The following is a 20,240-nucleotide window of genomic DNA, read 5'->3' on the forward strand; positions in this document are numbered from 1 at the left end:
ATAATCTCTGTTTTTCTCTTAGCGTTGGAAATTTCAATGAAATTCGAAGACAAAAAATTCATTCTCAAAAAAACTGTTATGAAGTTGTAAAAGCAAAGATAACGTGTCTAATAATGTTGTTTATCAACAGAAATTTCAATTTTTGGGTTCTGTACGATAACAAAACAAGTAAACAGAACGGAATGGAAAGAAAACATTGGCAGATGTAAACAAGATAGCGCCCGCGGTCCAAAAAACATTATTAGAGGCAAAGTCAGTATACATATGAGAAATTTATATTAAATTCAAAGACCGGTATTCATGGTTATGAATTATTCAAAATCTTCGCATGACCATAATTAATTACTAATTAGTTCCTTGTTTGAAATAACGCAATAAGCGAAGGTACAAGTTGATGCATAATCAAAATTTAATGAAGCTATAATTACTTGCCACATAACAATGAGCTATGAATGTCGGTCTAAATTTCGACTTGGGTATCTCTTTATTCCCGAGTGAGTTCGCGCACGCGTTAAAACCGGAAACTTCCTGCATAATGAATGATTCGACACACCTTATAGATATGTGATGTATCGCTACTTACGTCTCGCCAACCTTTGTCCTGATTTCTCGACCCAGCATCGTGACTTCTCCATCGTGGCACTTGACACTGGCACTGACACTCGCGTAGATACGATGCAACACGATTAAATAACGCGATGCCGACGAGCGTTCGTGATCACGTACTTTAGAGGCCGACGAAATACTTTAATACGAATTGCTTTAATCACGCGGGAGAAAAAGGGGTAAGAAATAACGTACCGAGATACGCAGCCCGTGGCATGCGTGCCGCTCGTCGGCTCGAAACTGAATGAACACTCGCGAAGGTGTGTTTATGTTTATCCCCCTCTCGGAAGGTCCGGAATGTTTTGATCGCTCGGAGCTTCGATGGTAGGAGATGAGTTTGTCTTTTTTTGACGATTGTTTCTCTACTCTTACGCGTCGCGTATCTTTCCATAATCGAACGTCACACACTACATTGTATACAAGAATATATTTAGTCGGCTCTTGGAAATATTTCATCGAACTCTCGGCGATATTCGCGTTAATTAACACGTGTACTTTTTTCCGATCGAATCGTATCTACGAAAATGTCAGCGCCACGATTTAGTACCCGGAGTGCCATGATGACGGGACAGCCAGATGCAGGATGCAAGACGTCAAGACGCAATGCATCATATATTTCCAGATGCATCAATCGCGGCATGATGAACGATAGACGTACATATTCAATATGTATACATACATATTTCCAACGCTTTTGAAAGAAAAAAAATAAACATTGAAGAGATTATGAAGGAATAAAATTTGTTATTTTTTACTTACTCTTGCATGTTTATTATATATTTTAAAATAATCAAATATTAAATAATTCTGGAGGCCTTATATAAAAGATAGTTCAATATGGAGAAAATTGCATTGGATATTTGTTGTATCAAGGTAAAATAGCCAATATAGTTTCTCCCAAGTTCGGAATTTGTAGGGTTACTGTCGAACCATAATTTCCACTCTGGTTAATAACTACGATGCAGCTCGCGATTATTATTCACTTCTCCCGTAGTGTACGCTACAATTCGAAGGCGTGCCAGAGAAAAGTAGGCAATTCGCCACTTGGGAGCAGAAGTCCATATCTTGCTTCAGATAAAATACTCAGATTTTAATTTAGAGTTAGACCCGAGTTTCTGAATCACAATTGCAAAAATGTAGTGTTACATATATTATATAATTCAAATAAAAAACTCTCATCTCACTCTAAATTTAGATTTGAGTATTTCACAAGTTTCAAGTAACGACTTTTAATATGAACCTAAGTGGCAGCCTACAAGTTTTATCGAGCCGATGCTCAGACTATAATATTTCTTCGTTCACGTCTTCGAGGTGAGTTTTGACAGAAAGGACCCTGTCGTGCGGATAGATCGAACTGACCAGATGAATCCATTCGTAACCGACTTTGCGACAATTTTCGACATTTAGAAAGACCAAAAAGGATGAATGATCGATGTTACAATTAATTACACACAGAGCTCGGTCAGCTTCCAATTAACGTTTACTGGCGTAATTAATAACAGCGACGTAAGCACGCGCGAGTGATATACTCAATTAAATAATTACACGTAAATTGGCCGGTCGACTTCTCTAATTAGCACCTATGTCTCCATATTGACGATCGATAAATTTAATGGGAAGAAAGAAGTTATCTCTCTAATTAGGAAAAAGCGGTTCACAGCAATTGGAATTATAATCCCGGGCGAAGGTCTGGGCGAAACTCATTTCGCGTCTTACAACTTTGACAATATTTTTCCGCCGATTAAGGATACGTGGCTACCCGCGCGCTGATGATCTCGCGGAATGGTTCGGAACGTGGAGCGGTTGAAAGTTATCCTTATGCAAATGCCCCGGCTATTATCCTTACGGGACGGGCGCGAAATTAAAAGTTCCGCGAGCTAATATATGCAGAACGCGCGCAATGAAAGATTCAGATTCAGGGCTCGCGGGGGTACCTCGCGGGCAGATCCTTTTTGTTTAATCCCGCATAATGAGGCAAGCGTCCTCGAGACAAATAGAAAGCCGATGCCGAAGTTTCTCGCGAAACTTCGGGAACAAGTAGAGAGCCTCTCCCCTGTACTCTATTACGTGCTGTTGATTAGCGATTAATTAACTAATGAAGATTAATACGTGTGCCAGTTGCGTCATTGACGTCGTAAAGTTGATTTGGCGATTCTACGATTAATTCGCGATCGGTTTCTGCGTTTCCATTCACATGGGTGAATTTTAGAGGGAGATACGAGGGAAAATTTTTAATCGTTGTACGATTGCGCAAACAACTCACGAGAGAGTGTTACGTTGCGATGAATTCCGCTTGTAATTGGCTGAAGGACTGGTTCAGTTGTTAAAACGTATCGTATTGGATTTCTTATCACAGAGGAAAGTTAGTAAAAAAAAGGAAATTTTGCTATTAAATTTAGCGCGTTTGAACGATTCACTTCAACTACAAATTTACGCCGGCGGACGTGAATGAAGTTCACTCGCAAATTGAGACGCGACTCGAGGATCTGTGATGCAATGGCGCGATACACGGATCTAAACGTCTCTAATAATAATTACGTATAATCGCATAAGTACCAAACGCATTAAGGTCAACGGGAGCTTTCGCGCTTCGGATCACCTCGACGATACTTCTACCCATTGATCGTTAGATGAGAGACAGAGAGAGAATGAGAGAGAGATTTTCCTAAAAATTGTGTAACTTCATACATCCGATACAAGCTGCGCGTTCACTATCGTATGCTTTGTAAACTGCAGATATGCATTTTGCATAGATATGTAACTAAAGTTATTTGTTGCAATCTTTACCTTTCAAACTGACAGGTTTTGATTTCTCTTTTCGTTTGGAAATGTTATATTGCTCGTATCAATAAATTATAATTTACTACGCAATGCTATCCTAATCTAGGACAAATACAAAGAAAAATACGTATATATTATATGGCTAGCGTTCTCTATCGTCGATAGAAAAGAAGCATTAATAGTTTTATGTAGCGAAAGTAGGATTCGACCAAGTAATCGAACAAATACGTTACATTTGCAACATTGATCTCTACTGAAAAAATTTACCAATATATTTATTCTACTATATGTATTTTATTATTTAAAGAATGTTACGTGTTATATAACGGAGCCAAGAAAATGTGTGTATGTGTGTGTATTTGAAAAATTTCTTTGCCATATCTTGAGAAAAGAACCGGTGCATGTCAATGTCAAACGGAGAGCAAAATAGATCAACTGACTGAATAACAGACTGAACGACAGACAAACATATTCCACACAAGTAAGCAAAAATTATAACCAGTGGTTCTAGCAACGTAAACTACCTCATGTCAAAGCGACGGTACGCAAAAAAGAATTTCAGGCGTAAAAACCGCGTTGCGAAAAATCGCAGAGACATCGCTTTCAAAGGGAAACACGATTCCAAGTGGAAACTCGATTTTCACAGCCGCGGGATAACATTACCCCGTATTCAAATCCATGATAATTGAAGACACGGAGACAGGCGGGAAAAGTGTGTGCAACTGTAATTATTCGTATGTGATCATAATGTAAAGGCAATGTCGCCAGACACAGACACGCTATTTCGAAAAGTCCCTGACATTTTCGTTTTTGTCCGATGTTTAACTACTCTTTTCTCTTCCATTAGTTGTATTGCGAATATTGTGACCTGTCTCTCTCGAAGCTATAGCCACTCGGTAGTGTCCGATTACTGTACTTTTTTTCCGACGAATAATCTCTTTTTTTTCCAGAAATCGATTAAATACTTTACAAATAGCACAGAGAAGGCCAAATAACGATATGTCATATACCGAAGCGATATGTGAAAAATTTAGACTTTTAAATGTTCGAAAACAACAAAGTCAGTAGCGAATGGATTAAAGCGTGCGATTGATTGGACTGAATACACATGTATAGGTAGTACATGGGTGTCGCACGTTATATACGTCGCTTGTACACCTGTATATCACATACTGCAATTCACTTTGATTTGTCGACTCCACGTTTACCGGCGACCACCCAATCCGTGGAAAATGTCGAGGGGTTCTCGTCGCAGCGAATCTCGATGGCATGCATGATGATGTCTCTGGTTGGTTGGCCACCGGCCAAAAACACCGACAGGAGCCTTACCGCCGGAAGGATCCTTACCCCGCAGGCGCGTTTCCATGCGCCAAGGAAACATAATTAAACTAACAATGTCGGTCCCGCCGCTCCAACCTAGCCTCTCTTCCTTTTCACGACGCGCATCTCGTTTAATAATGACGAAAATTTCGGTTTGCAACTCTCTCGCCCGAGAGGACTTCCACTCAGAATTAAGCAAATTACGATTGCGGCCAGGGCAAAAAATAGAACAAGGCTAATGCATACGGGACGTTCCAGAAAAGGCGGGGAATTATTTAGTCGTGTGAATTGGAGCGTTCTTTGAAGAAAATTTCACGCAAGGACAATCTCGAGGGATATTTAATGCTAGAGAAAGAATTATTCTTTGATGTCATGATTCTTTGGGACGAAGAAAGTTCACTCAGGAATATTCGATAGAGTGTTTTGGAATTAGAGGTAAAGACCATCGGCTATAATAGAACTCACAGAAACAAACGGGATAGTCTTAACAAACATAAGTCCGCGAACGAGAGAGGGTGTGTCGCGAGTTTGCCCACATAAATTTATCACGACGTTTGGCTGCAGGTGATCTTCGAATTTATAATAAGAGAACTGACGCACGGCGGATCGCACACCAAGAAGATTAGTTTTTATTTCGTGCCTTTATGTTGATTTATTCGCGAGTTATGATCCTACAAAGTATCGACATGCTCGGCATTAGTGAAACACTAAGTGCTATGTATGATGCGCACGTGAGCGCTCAAAAGAAGAGCGAAGGCGGGACCACGTTGTATAACTTACATTACATTATGTAATCGGCTTTGCTTTTGCTTAGTACCGAACCGATCGCGAGCGCGGATCGATACAAACGATATTTTCGCTTGCAGATATGTTATAGCGTTTTGAAATAAAATCCCGAAAGGAAACGTTCATTGCAACGTTCATGTTCCCAATAAATTCGTACTTTCTCAAGATAAGGATTAATAAGTAAAATTTGATTTATAATTTATTATAATTATAATTTATTATAAATTTATTATAACGAGAGATATCGACTGTTTTTCTAGGTTAAAACAAAAATTAATTTAGACGGGAAACGAGAAAACTTCAACTTATGTTGATAAAATTATAAAGTGTTACTTTCTTCCGTATGAAAAGCATAATTAAAAAATAATGTCAAGATGAGTCTTTTGGTCGAGTTTGACATTATTGAAACTTAACTTTTTTGTTCGGCGAAATCGTAAAGAAAGAAGACGATATAAAATAATTGCACATATGTTTGAATTACACACAACAACTTTGTAAGCAATTAAATTATAATTGAACTGAGATGTCCGAAAAATCTAGCTTGGAAAATAAAGAACTGGATATCTTGTAAATAATTAGTTTATGAATCGATCGTTTATTAAGACTTTTTGATTGCATCAGTGAGTTCTATTAGCCAGTCAAGTTCCTTATATTTGTAATTCTAAAAGAATTCTGTATAATATTTTTAGAATATGGGATCAAGATAGCTACGTAATTAATTTCTTGAAATGATTTTTGCATCGGGAAAACTATTTTACCATTCACTTTATAAAGAAAGAAAGAAATAAGATGATTGATAGAAAGTATTCAATCGTAAGTTGTTCTTCTTTGAAATTTTTGCTTGCCAAAAATTGAGGGAAATTTCTATGCAGCAAGTTTAATCCTTTCCTAGAAAAAGATAGACTACAGCCAGGACTTAGAGAATGATTCGCATTGCAGCCGTAAAAAGACCGCCGTGATTTTTCTGCCACTGTAATCTTATCAAGAGACTTGTTTTTACATCGACTGCCATCTGTATCACATCGGGATTCTACGACAACGAGGCAAAAAATCCGGCGAGCGAGGTATCGAACGTCGAGCAAATAACAGTTGTGTTCTCCGCCGGTAAGATTATGCGGCTACCATTTAAGGGTGGTTCTGAGTTATCCTTTGCACCCTCCGCTAGGTGGCGGTGTACAAGCTCTATCGATAAGATACTTAGCAAACTCGTATCTTACGGAAACAATTTTCTTGTGTTAGCTGCCTAAATAGAACTCTGAATCTAAAAATACATAATCTGCCTATGCATCTATGAACTTGGATGGATTTTTAAACTACGATTTCCGAATCTATACTCCCTTTGATTCGCAAATCCTTAGATCTTCAAATCTGTTTTCTTTCTTGCTTATTTTCATGCCTACTTAGATCATCGATGTCTCGATTTGCAAGTACTTTGATTCATAATGATTCATCAATCGTGGAGTCTCGATGGCGCCTAAAATACGTGCGCGTAAAATAAATTTTTGGATTCATTGATTTTCGAATGGAGCTTTTGAATTCTCATATCCAAAGGCCCACAAATCAATTTATCCTGCATCCATATAGATTCAAGACGATCGAAATCCTTCACAAAACGACCGTAACCCCGTAACTGTGTAAAATCATCATAAAAGACAACCCAGCGAACCTACGAGGGAGAAGACACTTCTCTATAAAGTCCCAATAAACTAGTCTTGTAGTGCACTGTGACAAACCTATCAATCCTTCAGCAGCTAACGAGGGAAGCTACACGGAAAGAACAGTCACGCCCTCCTTCACGATGGAAGTGATACGATTTATTGTCTCGTAAAGTTAAACTTGTAATTTTCAATCCCGTAAAGCCTGCTATCTATCTTCTCTTATCCTCACTTTTATGATTCCGCGGATCTACGCCGGGTAAACCCCAAGCGAGGGGGGTGTAAACAGAATAAGGGAGATCACATACGTTGAAGAACGAAAAGGGAGAAATCTACTCCTTGGAAGTGACGGAATGAATCCGTGCGAACAACAAGAGAAAATGGAACGTTGCAAAACACATTCGACACATAAACGACACCACAGCACCGTAACGTTCGAACAGGAACGTAACGAGTGGAAACATCAGATAAAAGAGGTGAGCAACTTGACAGTAAAACAGTGATACTAGAAGAAACGAGAACACGAATACCAAGATGAAAAACATGCATGAAACGAGTCAGAAACAGCGACAGAAGACAGGTCAAAAGGGGAAGTGATAAAGGATGAAGGGTGAGAGAAAGAGAGAGAAAGAGAAAGAGAATCTTTGTTGTTATCTGATTATTTGTAATTCTGGAATCTAAAAATCCACATTTACGTATTTCTGGTAAGAAATATTTTTTAAAGAATTTTTCATTAAAAAACATTATTTACCTATTGAATATGAATTCTGTCTCTCTTCTTTCTTTCTTTTCCTAACGAAATCAGCTGGAAGTGAAAACAAATAGAACACGAGAGAAAAGCGGACAAACTGTAGCATGTGTGGGAGTGTCAATGATGGGAAAAATTGACGATGCTACGCTGTGCACAGATGGTGCTTTCCATAATGTAAGAATACCATCTGCAACGTTGTGTATAATAGCGGTGTCATAAATCAGGCTTTTGTCCCATGTTCACGTGCGAATTTCAAGTCTCCAGAGAAATCTATTATAATCTGTTACATGTACAGATTTACTTTTTTCTTACTGTTTTTTAAGAATTTGCCCAATAACGCATTAACTGCGCATTTATATCATATAGTAGAAAATATGTGTTATATGTTCCACGGAAAATATGATATCAAATGTTACGGGACAAACTACCTGATCAAAAGACTGCTACGGTAATCGAATCCGTCAGTGTTTTCAAGTGACATAAATTATACGAATTTCCATTCAACACTAAATTTACAATGCAAATAATTTCTGCTTAGCAGATAGATGATAATTTATTCATAATTGCGCCGTTCGCAGAAACATTAGCGGATGATTAACCCTTGCGCAAAATTTCGCTCGAAATTGTTCTGTTCCAAAGAAGGTGTCAAGTGCAAAAATCGACTGTTCGCCTTTTAAATCCCGAAGAGACAGACTACCGCCACTTTCGATCTAACGGATTCGATCTTCATGGGCGTATCTACGTGTACGTGTGTATGCACCGTCCGGTCACAATGCCCAGGTATTCTTGCATCATGGGCGTTGTGCTGTTGTTAAGCTCGCGAGAGAGAGAGAGAGACGACGAAGCGAGGTCGCGGCTTACCTGCCGGAACTGTCGTATACCGCCATTGATCCGCAGCGAGTCCGCGGCGATGCCGGCGATTCCGTCCCCCGGCTCGCGGAGTTGCCGCAGCGAGGCGGCGCTCGGCGCCGCGCCGGTGTGCAGCGGGCAGCAACAGCCGGAGCAACAGCACGCGGATGCCTCCGGCTGCGAACTCTGCCGTATTATGCGCGTGCTGGGCGACGTGGTTACCAACACCGGTGGCGGCGGCGCCTGACACGGGCAACAGTGGTGGCCGCTTTTCACGCTCTCTCTGAGAAAACAGAACACATCGTGCTGTTCAACCTCGTTACTCAACTTTGCAGGTAACAAAGAACAGACACTCTATGGAATCTTTTTCTTTTTCCGCGAAATTTCAAACAAGCAATGCATTTATTTGATCGAAATCATTAAACTGGTACGCAAAGATTTCAAAGACTTACTGACGTTACTCGAAAAGCAAAAGTAAAATACATATTAATGTCACTAATAACTTCTAATAATATCTAATATTGTACTAATATTATCAGCAATAACTAATATCATTAGCAACGAGTGATAATACTTGAGAAATGTTATCAGCAATAACGGTTATTCGACGTCGAGGAATCGATAGGTCTCGAGTTATGAGCAAAGTTCCAAATTCAAATTTCTTCGGGTTGAAACTTTAACTTTGGCAAATCAATACTGAAACTTCTCCGACTAATTTCGACTGTATACTTAGTAAATCATTTATTTAGCGTTTAAATATACAATATACGTTATTAGTTAATACTGTAATATTAGTAAGTAGCTCAAATACTTTCATTTTTTTTTTTTTTAAAGGAAGGATTCGCTCCGAAAGAGCACTCGACTCTGAATTTATTAGAGAAAGCATAGTGGATATAAAATGGTATATTTCTAAGATATTATGTAAAATGTCGAAGACACGAAACTCTTCGTGAAATTCTCGAGTGAGATTCTAACGAAACCCATCGATTGACAGCGTTGGATACGAGTAATTCAATTTTGTCGATAGAATATGTCTAGATATTGCGGAGGAGTTCTTTGTTTAAGGGCGCCCTGAGTGAGGAACCCTCGATAGAACGTCGCTCAGATAGTGAGACTGTCGTCTGAATATATTGTTAACTATCGCGCACTTCGACCTTCAATAGAAAGTGAAGTCCCTCTTAGTTTCTGAATGGCTTCTTGGGATAACAATGGATCTTCCTCTCTTCTCGAGACTCAATATCCTTATTTTACATCACAAACATAAAAGATCCGCTTACCAAGCGTAACTATTCAAATAATATGATACAATATCGCTCATAAGTTCTTTTCCAATCGTATTTCTATATATAACGTAGCCTGTTGCAAATCTTAAAACGCGATGACTCAAACAGTGAAGCACAGGAGAACAAGTCTGAAATTTTAAATCAATTCCACAAGAACTGATTCGTTCCTCTACTTTTCTTTACTTTTCTTTCTTTTTTCTAATTTAAAGTTTTTACATCTCGTAATGTTATCATATTCTCATTTTATAGATTTAATACCGAGTTAATTAAAGTAGAAATAGGAAAAGAGCTAACAGCTTTAACGTCCTCGGTAAATTCAACCAAGTCGCTAATAGCTAACAACCAGTTAAAATATGGTCCTTGAAAAATTCCTATGAAAAGAAAAGATTTGGCAAAGATCGACTTCGCTATATTCACGTAGAGAATTCCCGCTGTTGCTATTTTTTTTACGGCGTTTCTCTATCTCAGGGAATCCCTGGTGTATATTTCCCGGCCGCCAGAGGATCCCAGGAGTTACAGGACATAAAATTCCACGGCTCAACCTCTGACCCGGTGAACGAGATTGTCCTGGAAAACTCGCGACGATGGCAAGCGCGCGAATTTTTCTACACTGGTGAAGAGAGAGGCTTCTTCCGCCTGGAGGATTCTTGTCTAAAGAAAGAAAGGCCTCACATTTTTCCGAGAGCGACGCATTTCCGGGAGGACGGCAATTCTCAGCGAATCGCCGGGCGTGCTTAGATAAAAGTAGACGATTCGTAGCAACTCTGAGAAATAGATTCCTCCTTTCCTCGCGGACCAGATAAAAATCCACGCTCCAGAGATCCTTGATATAGAAGATCCGTCATCTAAGATCGTGTATCCTACGTTAAATTGCTGCACGAGATGTTGCTGTTGGAATCAACGCTGTCGGGGCAATCTTTGAAAGATCATATAATATATTGGCTCTTATTTGTGTTACTGGACAAATCTCGTAGCACGAAACGAGACAATCTCTACACACGCATCTCTACACACGTGAGCCGATTCTCTATACGTCAAGCAATACGATTCTTTTAATTAATAAATTAATGCAGATATATAATTTGACAATGCACATTCAAGGCAGAATTTTTCTTTTTAATTGAAAAGAAATATTGATATGCGTGTATAGGAAGTATCCTTCGTACTATCTACTTCTTCAGCTTCTACTTCAGGGAAAAGCACTCCCTGTACGTCCAATGAATATTGTAAGCCTTTCGGACGTGACTTGGAGCGTTAACGTCTTAAGAGCGTTGCGTATCGGTGGTCGATGAATAAATAATACAGGGTGCGCAGACAAAATTAAGAAATCATAAACCATATCAGAAGTGAACCCGCGTATCTCCATTTCGTGCGGATCTCTTATCGAGTACTGTGTCTAGAACCGCTCGTTCCTATTCTATTACAGCCAAACGCAAGTTTATGGCATGACCGACTAATGTTCGCAGAGCAGTTAAACTTTGCCAATTACACGAAACTTTCTGGGCGTGCTTAAAGCTACACAACTGTCGTTTTCTTCTTTCGACACATACTAAGTCTTCATAGATAAACACTATTGTACATTGTGGGCGGTATATAACACGAAAGTTCTATGTTCCTCTATCATTGTACCGCAAATGTGGACGTTAATAACAATATCAAATTTAGCTCGTATGTCTGAAAGAAGCAATTTGGTTGCTCACGATAATTATTCCGACGTTCCTAATTTTACCCGTTCACTTTTATACTTCGTGTTTTTGAACTTACCCTCTTATTAATCACGTGTACAAGTATGGGGAGCAGCAATTGTTACTTTTCACCCGGAAAAATAACTACTGTGTTCAGAGCATACGCACGTTTAACGAACAAAAAAATTACGCAGCAGTTGCTAAAAATAAATGTCGCTGCGATATCGAACGATTGCGAAATGTATAACTACATACGTCTGTGCCATTTCGACCAGAGTGGGTCAAGTCAAACGTTATCAAACGTTTTACACGTTTACGTAACGAAAATTGTTCTATGTTCGACATAGACGTTGCGCAATAGTGGAAAGGTAGCATCACAGATCAATAGAGAACGCAATATTGCGTCATTTTCTTCAAAAAAGAAATCATGATCTCGATGGTCACGAGGGGATTCTTCGAGTCGGAATATGCAGCTCCGTTCCATTGAATTCTACTCTACTCTGACCTACCTGGAAACGCTACGGGCCAAATGAAGAGCCGAGGTGGGCGCGAGGGAGTCCCTTCGGTCGCATCTGCATCTGTACTGATGCGACTGCCTGGAGGAACGGTGTGCCTGCAACTGCGACGGCTGCTGGTGCTGCGGCTGTTGCTGTTGCTGCGGAAGCTGCGGGACCTGCGGCTCGCCGTCCAGTCGACAGTGAAGCTCAATGTCCGGTACCGATCTGGTCGCCGGGTCCTCATTGGTGCCGCTTTCCTCGGAGCCGCCGAGCCCGGATACGGACAATTGCGGCGAGGCGACCAGGAAGGTCGCCCGATCCTGCCGTGTGAGCACCGGCTTGCCCTGAGACGCCGCGGCCACCACGACCGGCGGCGGCGGTTGTCTGCCCAATAGGGCGGCCGTCTCCTCATTGCCGCCGTAATCGGTGCCGGCACCACCTTCTTGACCAACCGCGTTGCCGTTCGTGTTCATCTCGTGCCGGCTAATAGTTCGCCGCGTCACGTTGCCATACCCTGGAACAGATGTTGGTGAACCAGTTAGAAACAGAAAACCTTGCCAACCCGGAAGTTCGGATTCCGATGAAACATTGCGCACGAATAGGTTCGTCCAGGTAGACCGATGGACGATTTTAGAAATTTACGCTCGCTGCCAAGAGCTTAGGTATATAATACGAATAAATAGCAGCTCGCTGTGTTTGGGATCCTATTCGGGATCTTTAGACTCACGTTATCTAGTTCGCCAAGGCTTGATTGAGGCGACTTAAGATTCTACCTTCTACTTAAGATTCTATCGCCTCTACCTGTACGAATCTGACAATTGTATGTTACTACGGGTACCTTCGTTCGGTTTACGCACTTTTGTCTTTTCAATCTTAAGAAACCGCGAACTTTTGTGTGATCTTTTAAAGAAGAGTTTGTCTGTAACTTGTTTACTTCATCGGAGGACTCCCAACTCTCTATAGAAATCTCTTAAAATATTCCCAAAATCCACAAGGTAAGCAAAACTGAGTAAGCAAGCTGAGTAAACATAGTGAGGGAAACGGGGGAAAATCGTCAACATCATGGAATTATCGGGAACTTGGGATATCAAATATTATCTGGACAGTAATCTCTCAGTCAGCTCTAGCAATTTAGTTTGGGCACGAGGAGCTCGTAATAAGGAAGCAATACATCTATATTTTATATGAATCACTGTAAGTACGAAATCGAGTATCTAAAGTTAGTCTTACACTTTATTTATTCATATGGTCACCTGGCTCACACTTCTGCGTCACACGAGCACACTTTGCTTCACTTTCAAACCACTGAATTAGTAATTGATAGAATAATAAAAAATATACTCGTACTTCGACGATTCAACAACGCCATACATCATGTATATCAATGACGGAGAGAGAGAGAAAGCTACGTGAATTTCCGTGCTGTCGTCGAACGGTAGTCACGGTGAATTTCGACTATCACCTTCCGAAAGTGTTTCGAGAGAATATCGACCGCGGACGTGGTGGTGTCCGGCCTGGTTTGTGGCCTTTCGAGATTTCCGCTGCTGGGGGATGTACCGGCTCACCGCAAGATTTACCAAGCTAGCATCGTCGGCTGGCCGTTAGGCCGGTCTGACGAGTCTCGTCACGTACATACATACGTTAATATATAGAGGGTGATCCATTTAGAACGCGGAATGCAAGGTGCGGGCAGTAAACGACATCAGAGTTATTCATTTACGACGGTCGCTCCGCCGAGGCCGGATTGAGTTAAGAACGCAAGGAAAATTATGTCGATATACAATTAATACTGAATGGACCGAGCTTTGGCAAGAATGTTACGTCGAGCCAGGATGCGAAAAATCGATGACCTCGCATTCAACTTTCATCAGTGAGTGACGGCCGCAAATCGGCTGTGGCCGATTGTGAGGCGAAGTAGCTCGCCTGAGGTCGTATTCACGGTTGACAATAAATTTTCGCGGCACCTGGAATGCCTTTTGTATATTAGCCTCGCTTGCCTCCCTGTTGACTTAACGTCGCTCTTGACTACATGCTAATTCTAGTGAATCGTTAATTCTGTTAACCGTAGGTTCCGTAGGATTCCCGCACCGGTGAAATTTCGTCTTGGCACACGCGGAAGTGCCTCGCTTGCTTCGCAAAATGGCCATGTCGTTGGATGGAAAATGGATGATCTCGTGACGGAGCACAGTCGTATGAAAGTCACATTAGTGCAATTAGATGGTCGCAAAGTGTACAAAACGAACGATTCTACAAGCGAAATTACAGTCGACGTTAAGAGTCGTCGTAAAAGAGCGGCTGTCTCTTTTAGGCCAGCAAATCTCCTGCAAGTTCTCTCCGCTTTGCGAGATCTGTGGTGATAAGCGGCCGAGACATCCCTTTTCCCAATTCACTTAACGAATTATCACGTCACGAGGTTTCGGCTGCCTTCTCCGTAGCCCAGCATAAAGTGAGCCAAGGTAATTCTGAATTAATTATAAACGTGAAAGATAATACACGCAAATTATTAATACAGCCGAGGATGACCACACGTGTTCAGATCGAGACACTCCATAATTTAAATTTTTCGCATCGTTAAACAATCTCGCGTCTGACATCTGCAACGTGGCCCTTGTTGTATATTTTTGCGCATTTTCGTTGAAAAAGAATACACTGCGGTGCATATCCGACGTACGAAACACGCAGTGGGTTGTTTCTTGGGTATGTAGATTGCGCGCAGAGAATTTCCTTTTTCTCCTGTACACTACTGTTTACAAACAGCCGTAACAAAAACGGCGAAAAATGAGGTGCGAAATAGAGAGGGAATTTTTACGTCGCGACTTCACGTTGCTTTAAGTGTGCGACGTGTCAGCACACATGGCAAACGTGAGGTACGGATCAGGTGTTCAGTTTGCGAGAGAGAGAAAGAAAGGGAGATGACGTTGTCGTATCTCAAACAATGCTTCAAAAGCGACACGATAACTTTTGCATGGAGAAGGCTTAGCCGGGGCAATGCTTTTATGAAACACAGGATAAGAAGCATACGCATCTCATATGCGAACTTATGCGCCTTTCCTCGGGCATTCAATTTTTCAGCGGTCTCTTCCGTCCTTGCCGAGCTACGTAGCTCCTCGCTCGTTACCTCGCATCCCCGAGAGTCCTTATCCCTGCTCTTTGGGACTCGCGGAGTAATTTTTCGCCGTCGAAATACAAGCGAACTTGTCACCCGGGAGAAAGGTGAGAGGTGAATATCGGTCACCATGCGCGTGGACAGAATTTTTCTCCGATGCGCTTTCCCCATTTTTGCGAGAGCGTTATTGAAAACGAAGGGAAAAAAGGGAAAATAAAAATACAGCCCAGCGAATATACGACGCGCGTGATACTCTTTTGCGATAAACTGTATCCAATATGCAACAATATGTGCAACAGCGCAAGGATACAGATTGGTAACTTTGAAATGACAATCGCGGTGGATGGGATAAGGGCGGAGGGAAGGGGGAAAATACGACGAACGAACATGTGATGCTACATGGTTATCGATCTGACGTTTTGCAAGAATAGGGCTGAGATAAGTTCCCGGCCGAAAAATTGCGACGAATGTATCCCATAAATTGGTGCATTAATTAAGCGACAATTTACCTGCGTCCGTAATTCTTACTAACGACCCGGTGTTCCGCACCAAAGTTCCCCCGAGGTTCGCCCTTTCATTACACTAAAAGGTCTCGGAACGATACACAAGCAGATCCGTGGGAATGGATCACGATGACTCACGTGAGTGTATTCACGGGTGTGAAAGGTGAGTCACGCTAAGTCTAAAGTTTAAATAACATTTCTGCACGTTATTATATAAAAAAGGGAGCTCAGAAGCATACGGTCTTTTCCACGTGATTCCCATGTCAGTAGGTAGAAATGAGATATCAGATGGATGAATGGATGGACGGACAGACGAACGGATGGATGGATGGATGGATGGATGGATGGATGGATGGATGGATAGATAGATGGATGGGTGGGTGGGTGGGTGGATGGATGGATGGATGGATGGATGGATGGATGATACCAGCACGCAAACACGCGCGTTATGCCGTTCCGCATTTTCATTCCCCACGGGACGAAGTCGAGTGACTTTATGGAAGCGATCACGATGTCGCGCTCGCGAGCTCGTTAGAGCCGCGCCGAGTTCGTAATTAGAGAGCGAGGAGTGTGCAGTTTGCAATTTATACAGCAGCAGTCGATGGTCGCCCGGCCGTTAACGAGGGGGAATTCGTCGCTCGGGTTTAACCTTTTCATTCCCGGGCGCGTCTTATTTGATGGAAACGTGTCAGTGAGAGGACTAAGCTTGCCAACGATACGAGATACAGAAATCCGAGTTCTCAAGGATCAAACGAGCAACATCAAAATGAATTTTAGATAATGGAGATGAGCTCAATGTAACTGAATTTGTGGACTTGCAAGCTTCGCGAAATTTTCATTCCGCGTTTCAACGTCCATGCTGAGAGAGAGAGAGAGCAAAAATGGATGATATTTAACTAGAATTGTAATTACTTTTGATTCCGACTATATTTTCCCCTTATTTTCCAATGAAAATGATAGTAATAACATGCATATAATCACTAACATCATAAAGGAATTTTATTTAAAAAATGGTTTCCTCGTGACGACAATTTGTAATTATTTCTGTTCACATGTGATTATAGTTTACAAATGCTGAATATGTTTTCTCAGTGTAGCTGCGAGATTGGTCGCGTTGCGTGGTTTCTATTGCTAATCACACTTCATAAAATGTATCGCTGGTTCAGTATTAGTTAAGTCGAGTTCGACGAAGGTCGTACGACCCCGATTGACCTTTTCCACTTTGAATAATCTACCACGCGTCACTAACGAGGGATTGGCTCCATTATACGAGCCTTCTGTATTCAACTTTCAGCGCCCGACCCGCAATATAATCCACAATGATCTTGTTTTTACGCGTACACGCGCTCGTCGTAAATTTATGCTTCGTTTTCCCCGCTGGCCGTCTATTTTTGCGACCTCACAAAGACTAACATGGTCGAATGTCGGCCGACGCACGGAGATCTGATCAGTCAGATACCTCACATCAATTCCAACGACGCAGTTCGCTCTAACCCAGAACACCTGGCGACGTTCGATGCACGCTTCGTTATCTAATCGGGACAAACCTTTTAGTCGTCGTCGCCGCCGCTGTGGCAGATAACGCGAAACGGAAGAAAGCAACGTTCGCGGCGTCGCTGTGGTGCGTCCGGCACGATATTATCGTGGAAACACGGGCCCTTAGGTCGCGTGCAGAATGCTGAACGATAAACTATGAGCTATCAGGCAGATGAGCTCGCTTACGAAATGAACATACCACTTCTAATTTATAATGAAACAAACGGGGCGATATCTCATGTTCAATTCTCATTTTGTGGGTATAACGTGTTTTGATTGAAATTTTCGAAACAATGTCGGGACGCGTTAACAACGTTTCAGTCCAATTTCAATAACTCGCCGAACTAGTTTTTCAGACCTATCATCACTTGCGTAGTAAATTCGACTTGAAAGAGCTCAATATAAGAGCTCGTGAAATATAACTTTTTCTGCTCTGAGTGAGGAGTTCCGACTGACATCGGGGACATTCTGTCGAACGGCTGATGAAGCGATGGACTCAATTATCAGCGAATAATACTGCCCCTGCCCTCTCCCATCTCCTTTGCTCCCCTGCATGGTCAATATGCCCGTGACAAAAAGTATCCGGCACGTCGGACCATACGTCATTCGTATCGCGCCGCGCGGCAAAAAAAACTGTCGGTACTTCGCATCTCTCCCTTTTATGGGTCGTGGATACACACACCGACGTCGCGTCACGCGACGTTATGCAACGTACGCTCGTAATAAATTAGCCTGGTCTTAAACTATCCGAGCCGTCGTGCGCCATCGATTTCTCTCCGTGAAATTAACTAGGAATTAAAGTGTCAGTCACAGCGCGGCGCCGGAGGGGAGGGGAGGAGGAAGTTGCGCTTCTAAATCGACTCCATCGCCGGGGCCCCGTCGAGTAATATAACGTAAACAGCACCACGCGTTTCGAGCAAGTTATGACGGACAATTGACGGCCAACCGCGCCGTTTTATGCGCCCTTTACCGCAGCCGTTTCCAGTTATGTGCACTTTGCTACGTGTCTCGGGTCATAGTAAATTTCAAATATAGCGAGCGCCTTTACCCCCTTCCTTCACGAGAGATAGAGAAAGCGGCCGATTTCCTCTCACGTACTCGCCGCTGTCGATGGGCCGTACTACGGACCTGTAAATTCTACATCTGCGAATTCGGAAAATAAACATACCGGAGAATATTACGCGGCCCGAAAACATTGATTTGCCTTATTAATTCTAGAATATTACACTTGATTGTATCAGTTCTATATAGTGAAAGGTTAGGAGATCGCGCAACATTGCAAAGGAAACAAACTTTTATCTTCTCTTTATAACTGTAAAAGACTGTAAATGAACTAAATCAAACTTAATGTTAAAATTCTTAAAAAAATCTAAAAAATATCTTTTTAATTATTGTTCTACATTTTTTTCTGAAAAATTATATCCCTGACCTTTATTAAATATATAATAATTGGTTCTATGGCGTTATAAATAAACTATAAATTTTTAAGCAAATAGTTTTTTTCATGATTAAGAAATTTTTTTTCGACCTTTTGTAAAATTATCTTTTTTTTATGAAACCTTAATCTTAATCAATGGCATAGACATATTCTTGACGTTTCGGTGTTCAAATTTTAAAAAAATACATTAAAAATATATACTTTTCGAAGAAATATTAATGGTTGAAACTGATTGAGTGATTGGCTGATTTCGCCATACTCAACATCATAAAACAGGGATTCGGAAGAAATGTAAGTTTAATATTCCCTTGTTGGAGAACAATGTGTGGAAATGAGGATTCTGACTGCATATCTTCATTTAGCATACTGTGAATCTTAATGACTCCCGATCACGCATTTAGATTAGTTAAGGAAGTTGGCGGACTTATACGGGAAAACAACGAAGTTTCGGTGTAATAAAAATTTCACGATTTGCCTCGACAATCTTGGGAACCAGACTTCTCCCGGAGTTGCTTAAGTTCCAGAGTTAATAGGATTTAGGAACGTGTTGCGCCACACTCCGGGAGTTTGGCAACTCGTTGAACATGTCACGCCTTGGCTATTAAAATCTCCACGCCGGAAGTGACCGTGAGAAACAGATGGAAACATCTTTTGCCAAACCGATATGTATTTGAAACTTTAAAGCGTTCGAATATAACTATCGAGCTTCAAAGAAACTTCGTTCTCCCGACTGTAAACTTGCTATTATGTCACTAACAATGATTAACCATTGTTTATTGTATCGCATATTGTCTATTATGAATTTATACGCTATTACATATTGTTAGTCTCGCCGTTTCAATAGAACTCCGCAGAAATATACGACAAAGTCTGAATAATAGAATATCAAAATAGTACCTAGTAGACGCGGCACCTGGCGTCATTAAATCTATCAAACGACAAATCGACGAGTCATTATTATTCATGGTTCTGCTGTCGAAAATTTCTCGTCTACTTATTCCTGTCGACGTTCATTAGCGCGCGTTTGCTTTATTCATATGCCGTCGCGCGTGATTACGTTCGCAAAGCTTCTCGAGTTCATCCGTGTCATCGCTTAAACTCTTGATGAGCGATCTTCAAATCGCCCTGACCTCCTACGCTTCTCTTGTTTGCCTTATTTTCAAATAAAATTATTCCGTGACCTATTGCATGCCTAACATCGCAACTGTATTTTTTACCCGGAAACTTCTGCCTGATTTCACGGGGAAATTATATAGCAATGAAAGAGAACCTGAAGAGGAACACTACATTTTATATATTATTAATTGCAACGTAAAATCCTTTTTTTAACGATACATTTTTAACATATTTCATCGTTATTTTTAATTTAGTGAACTCAAAGCCGAGAGAGAGAGAGAAAGAGAGAGAGAGAGAGAGAGAGAGAGAGAGAGAGAGAGAGAGAGAG

At 41.3% G+C, this 20,240-nt stretch overlaps 1 protein-coding gene across 6 annotated transcripts in view; it reads right to left on the reverse strand.

Annotated features, from left to right (window-relative positions):
* LOC116847288 (small conductance calcium-activated potassium channel protein) overlaps positions 1–20,240 on the reverse strand; it is a 154,508-nt gene that overhangs the window by 95,300 nt on the left and 38,968 nt on the right. For 4 of the 6 annotated variants that reach the window (XM_032822131.1, XM_032822130.1, XM_032822129.1 and 1 more), the window contains 2 exons: positions 12,226–12,727; positions 8,761–9,031 (listed from right to left, as the gene is read on the reverse strand). In XM_032822131.1, the coding sequence (XP_032678022.1) occupies positions 8,761–9,031; positions 12,226–12,686 (732 nt within the window). In that variant the 5' untranslated portion in view covers positions 12,687–12,727. Of the gene's footprint in view, positions 1–583; positions 8,740–8,760; positions 9,032–12,225; positions 12,728–20,240 lie in introns of those variants that run through there. The other 2 variants (XM_032822133.1, XM_032822137.1) reach the window with 2 other exon arrangements.

This window comes from Odontomachus brunneus, unplaced genomic scaffold, assembly GCF_010583005.1.
Source record: "Odontomachus brunneus isolate Ranch 3 - 2012 unplaced genomic scaffold, Obru_v1 Obru_scaffold_076, whole genome shotgun sequence".
Classification (NCBI taxonomy): Eukaryota; Metazoa; Arthropoda; class Insecta; order Hymenoptera; family Formicidae; genus Odontomachus; species Odontomachus brunneus.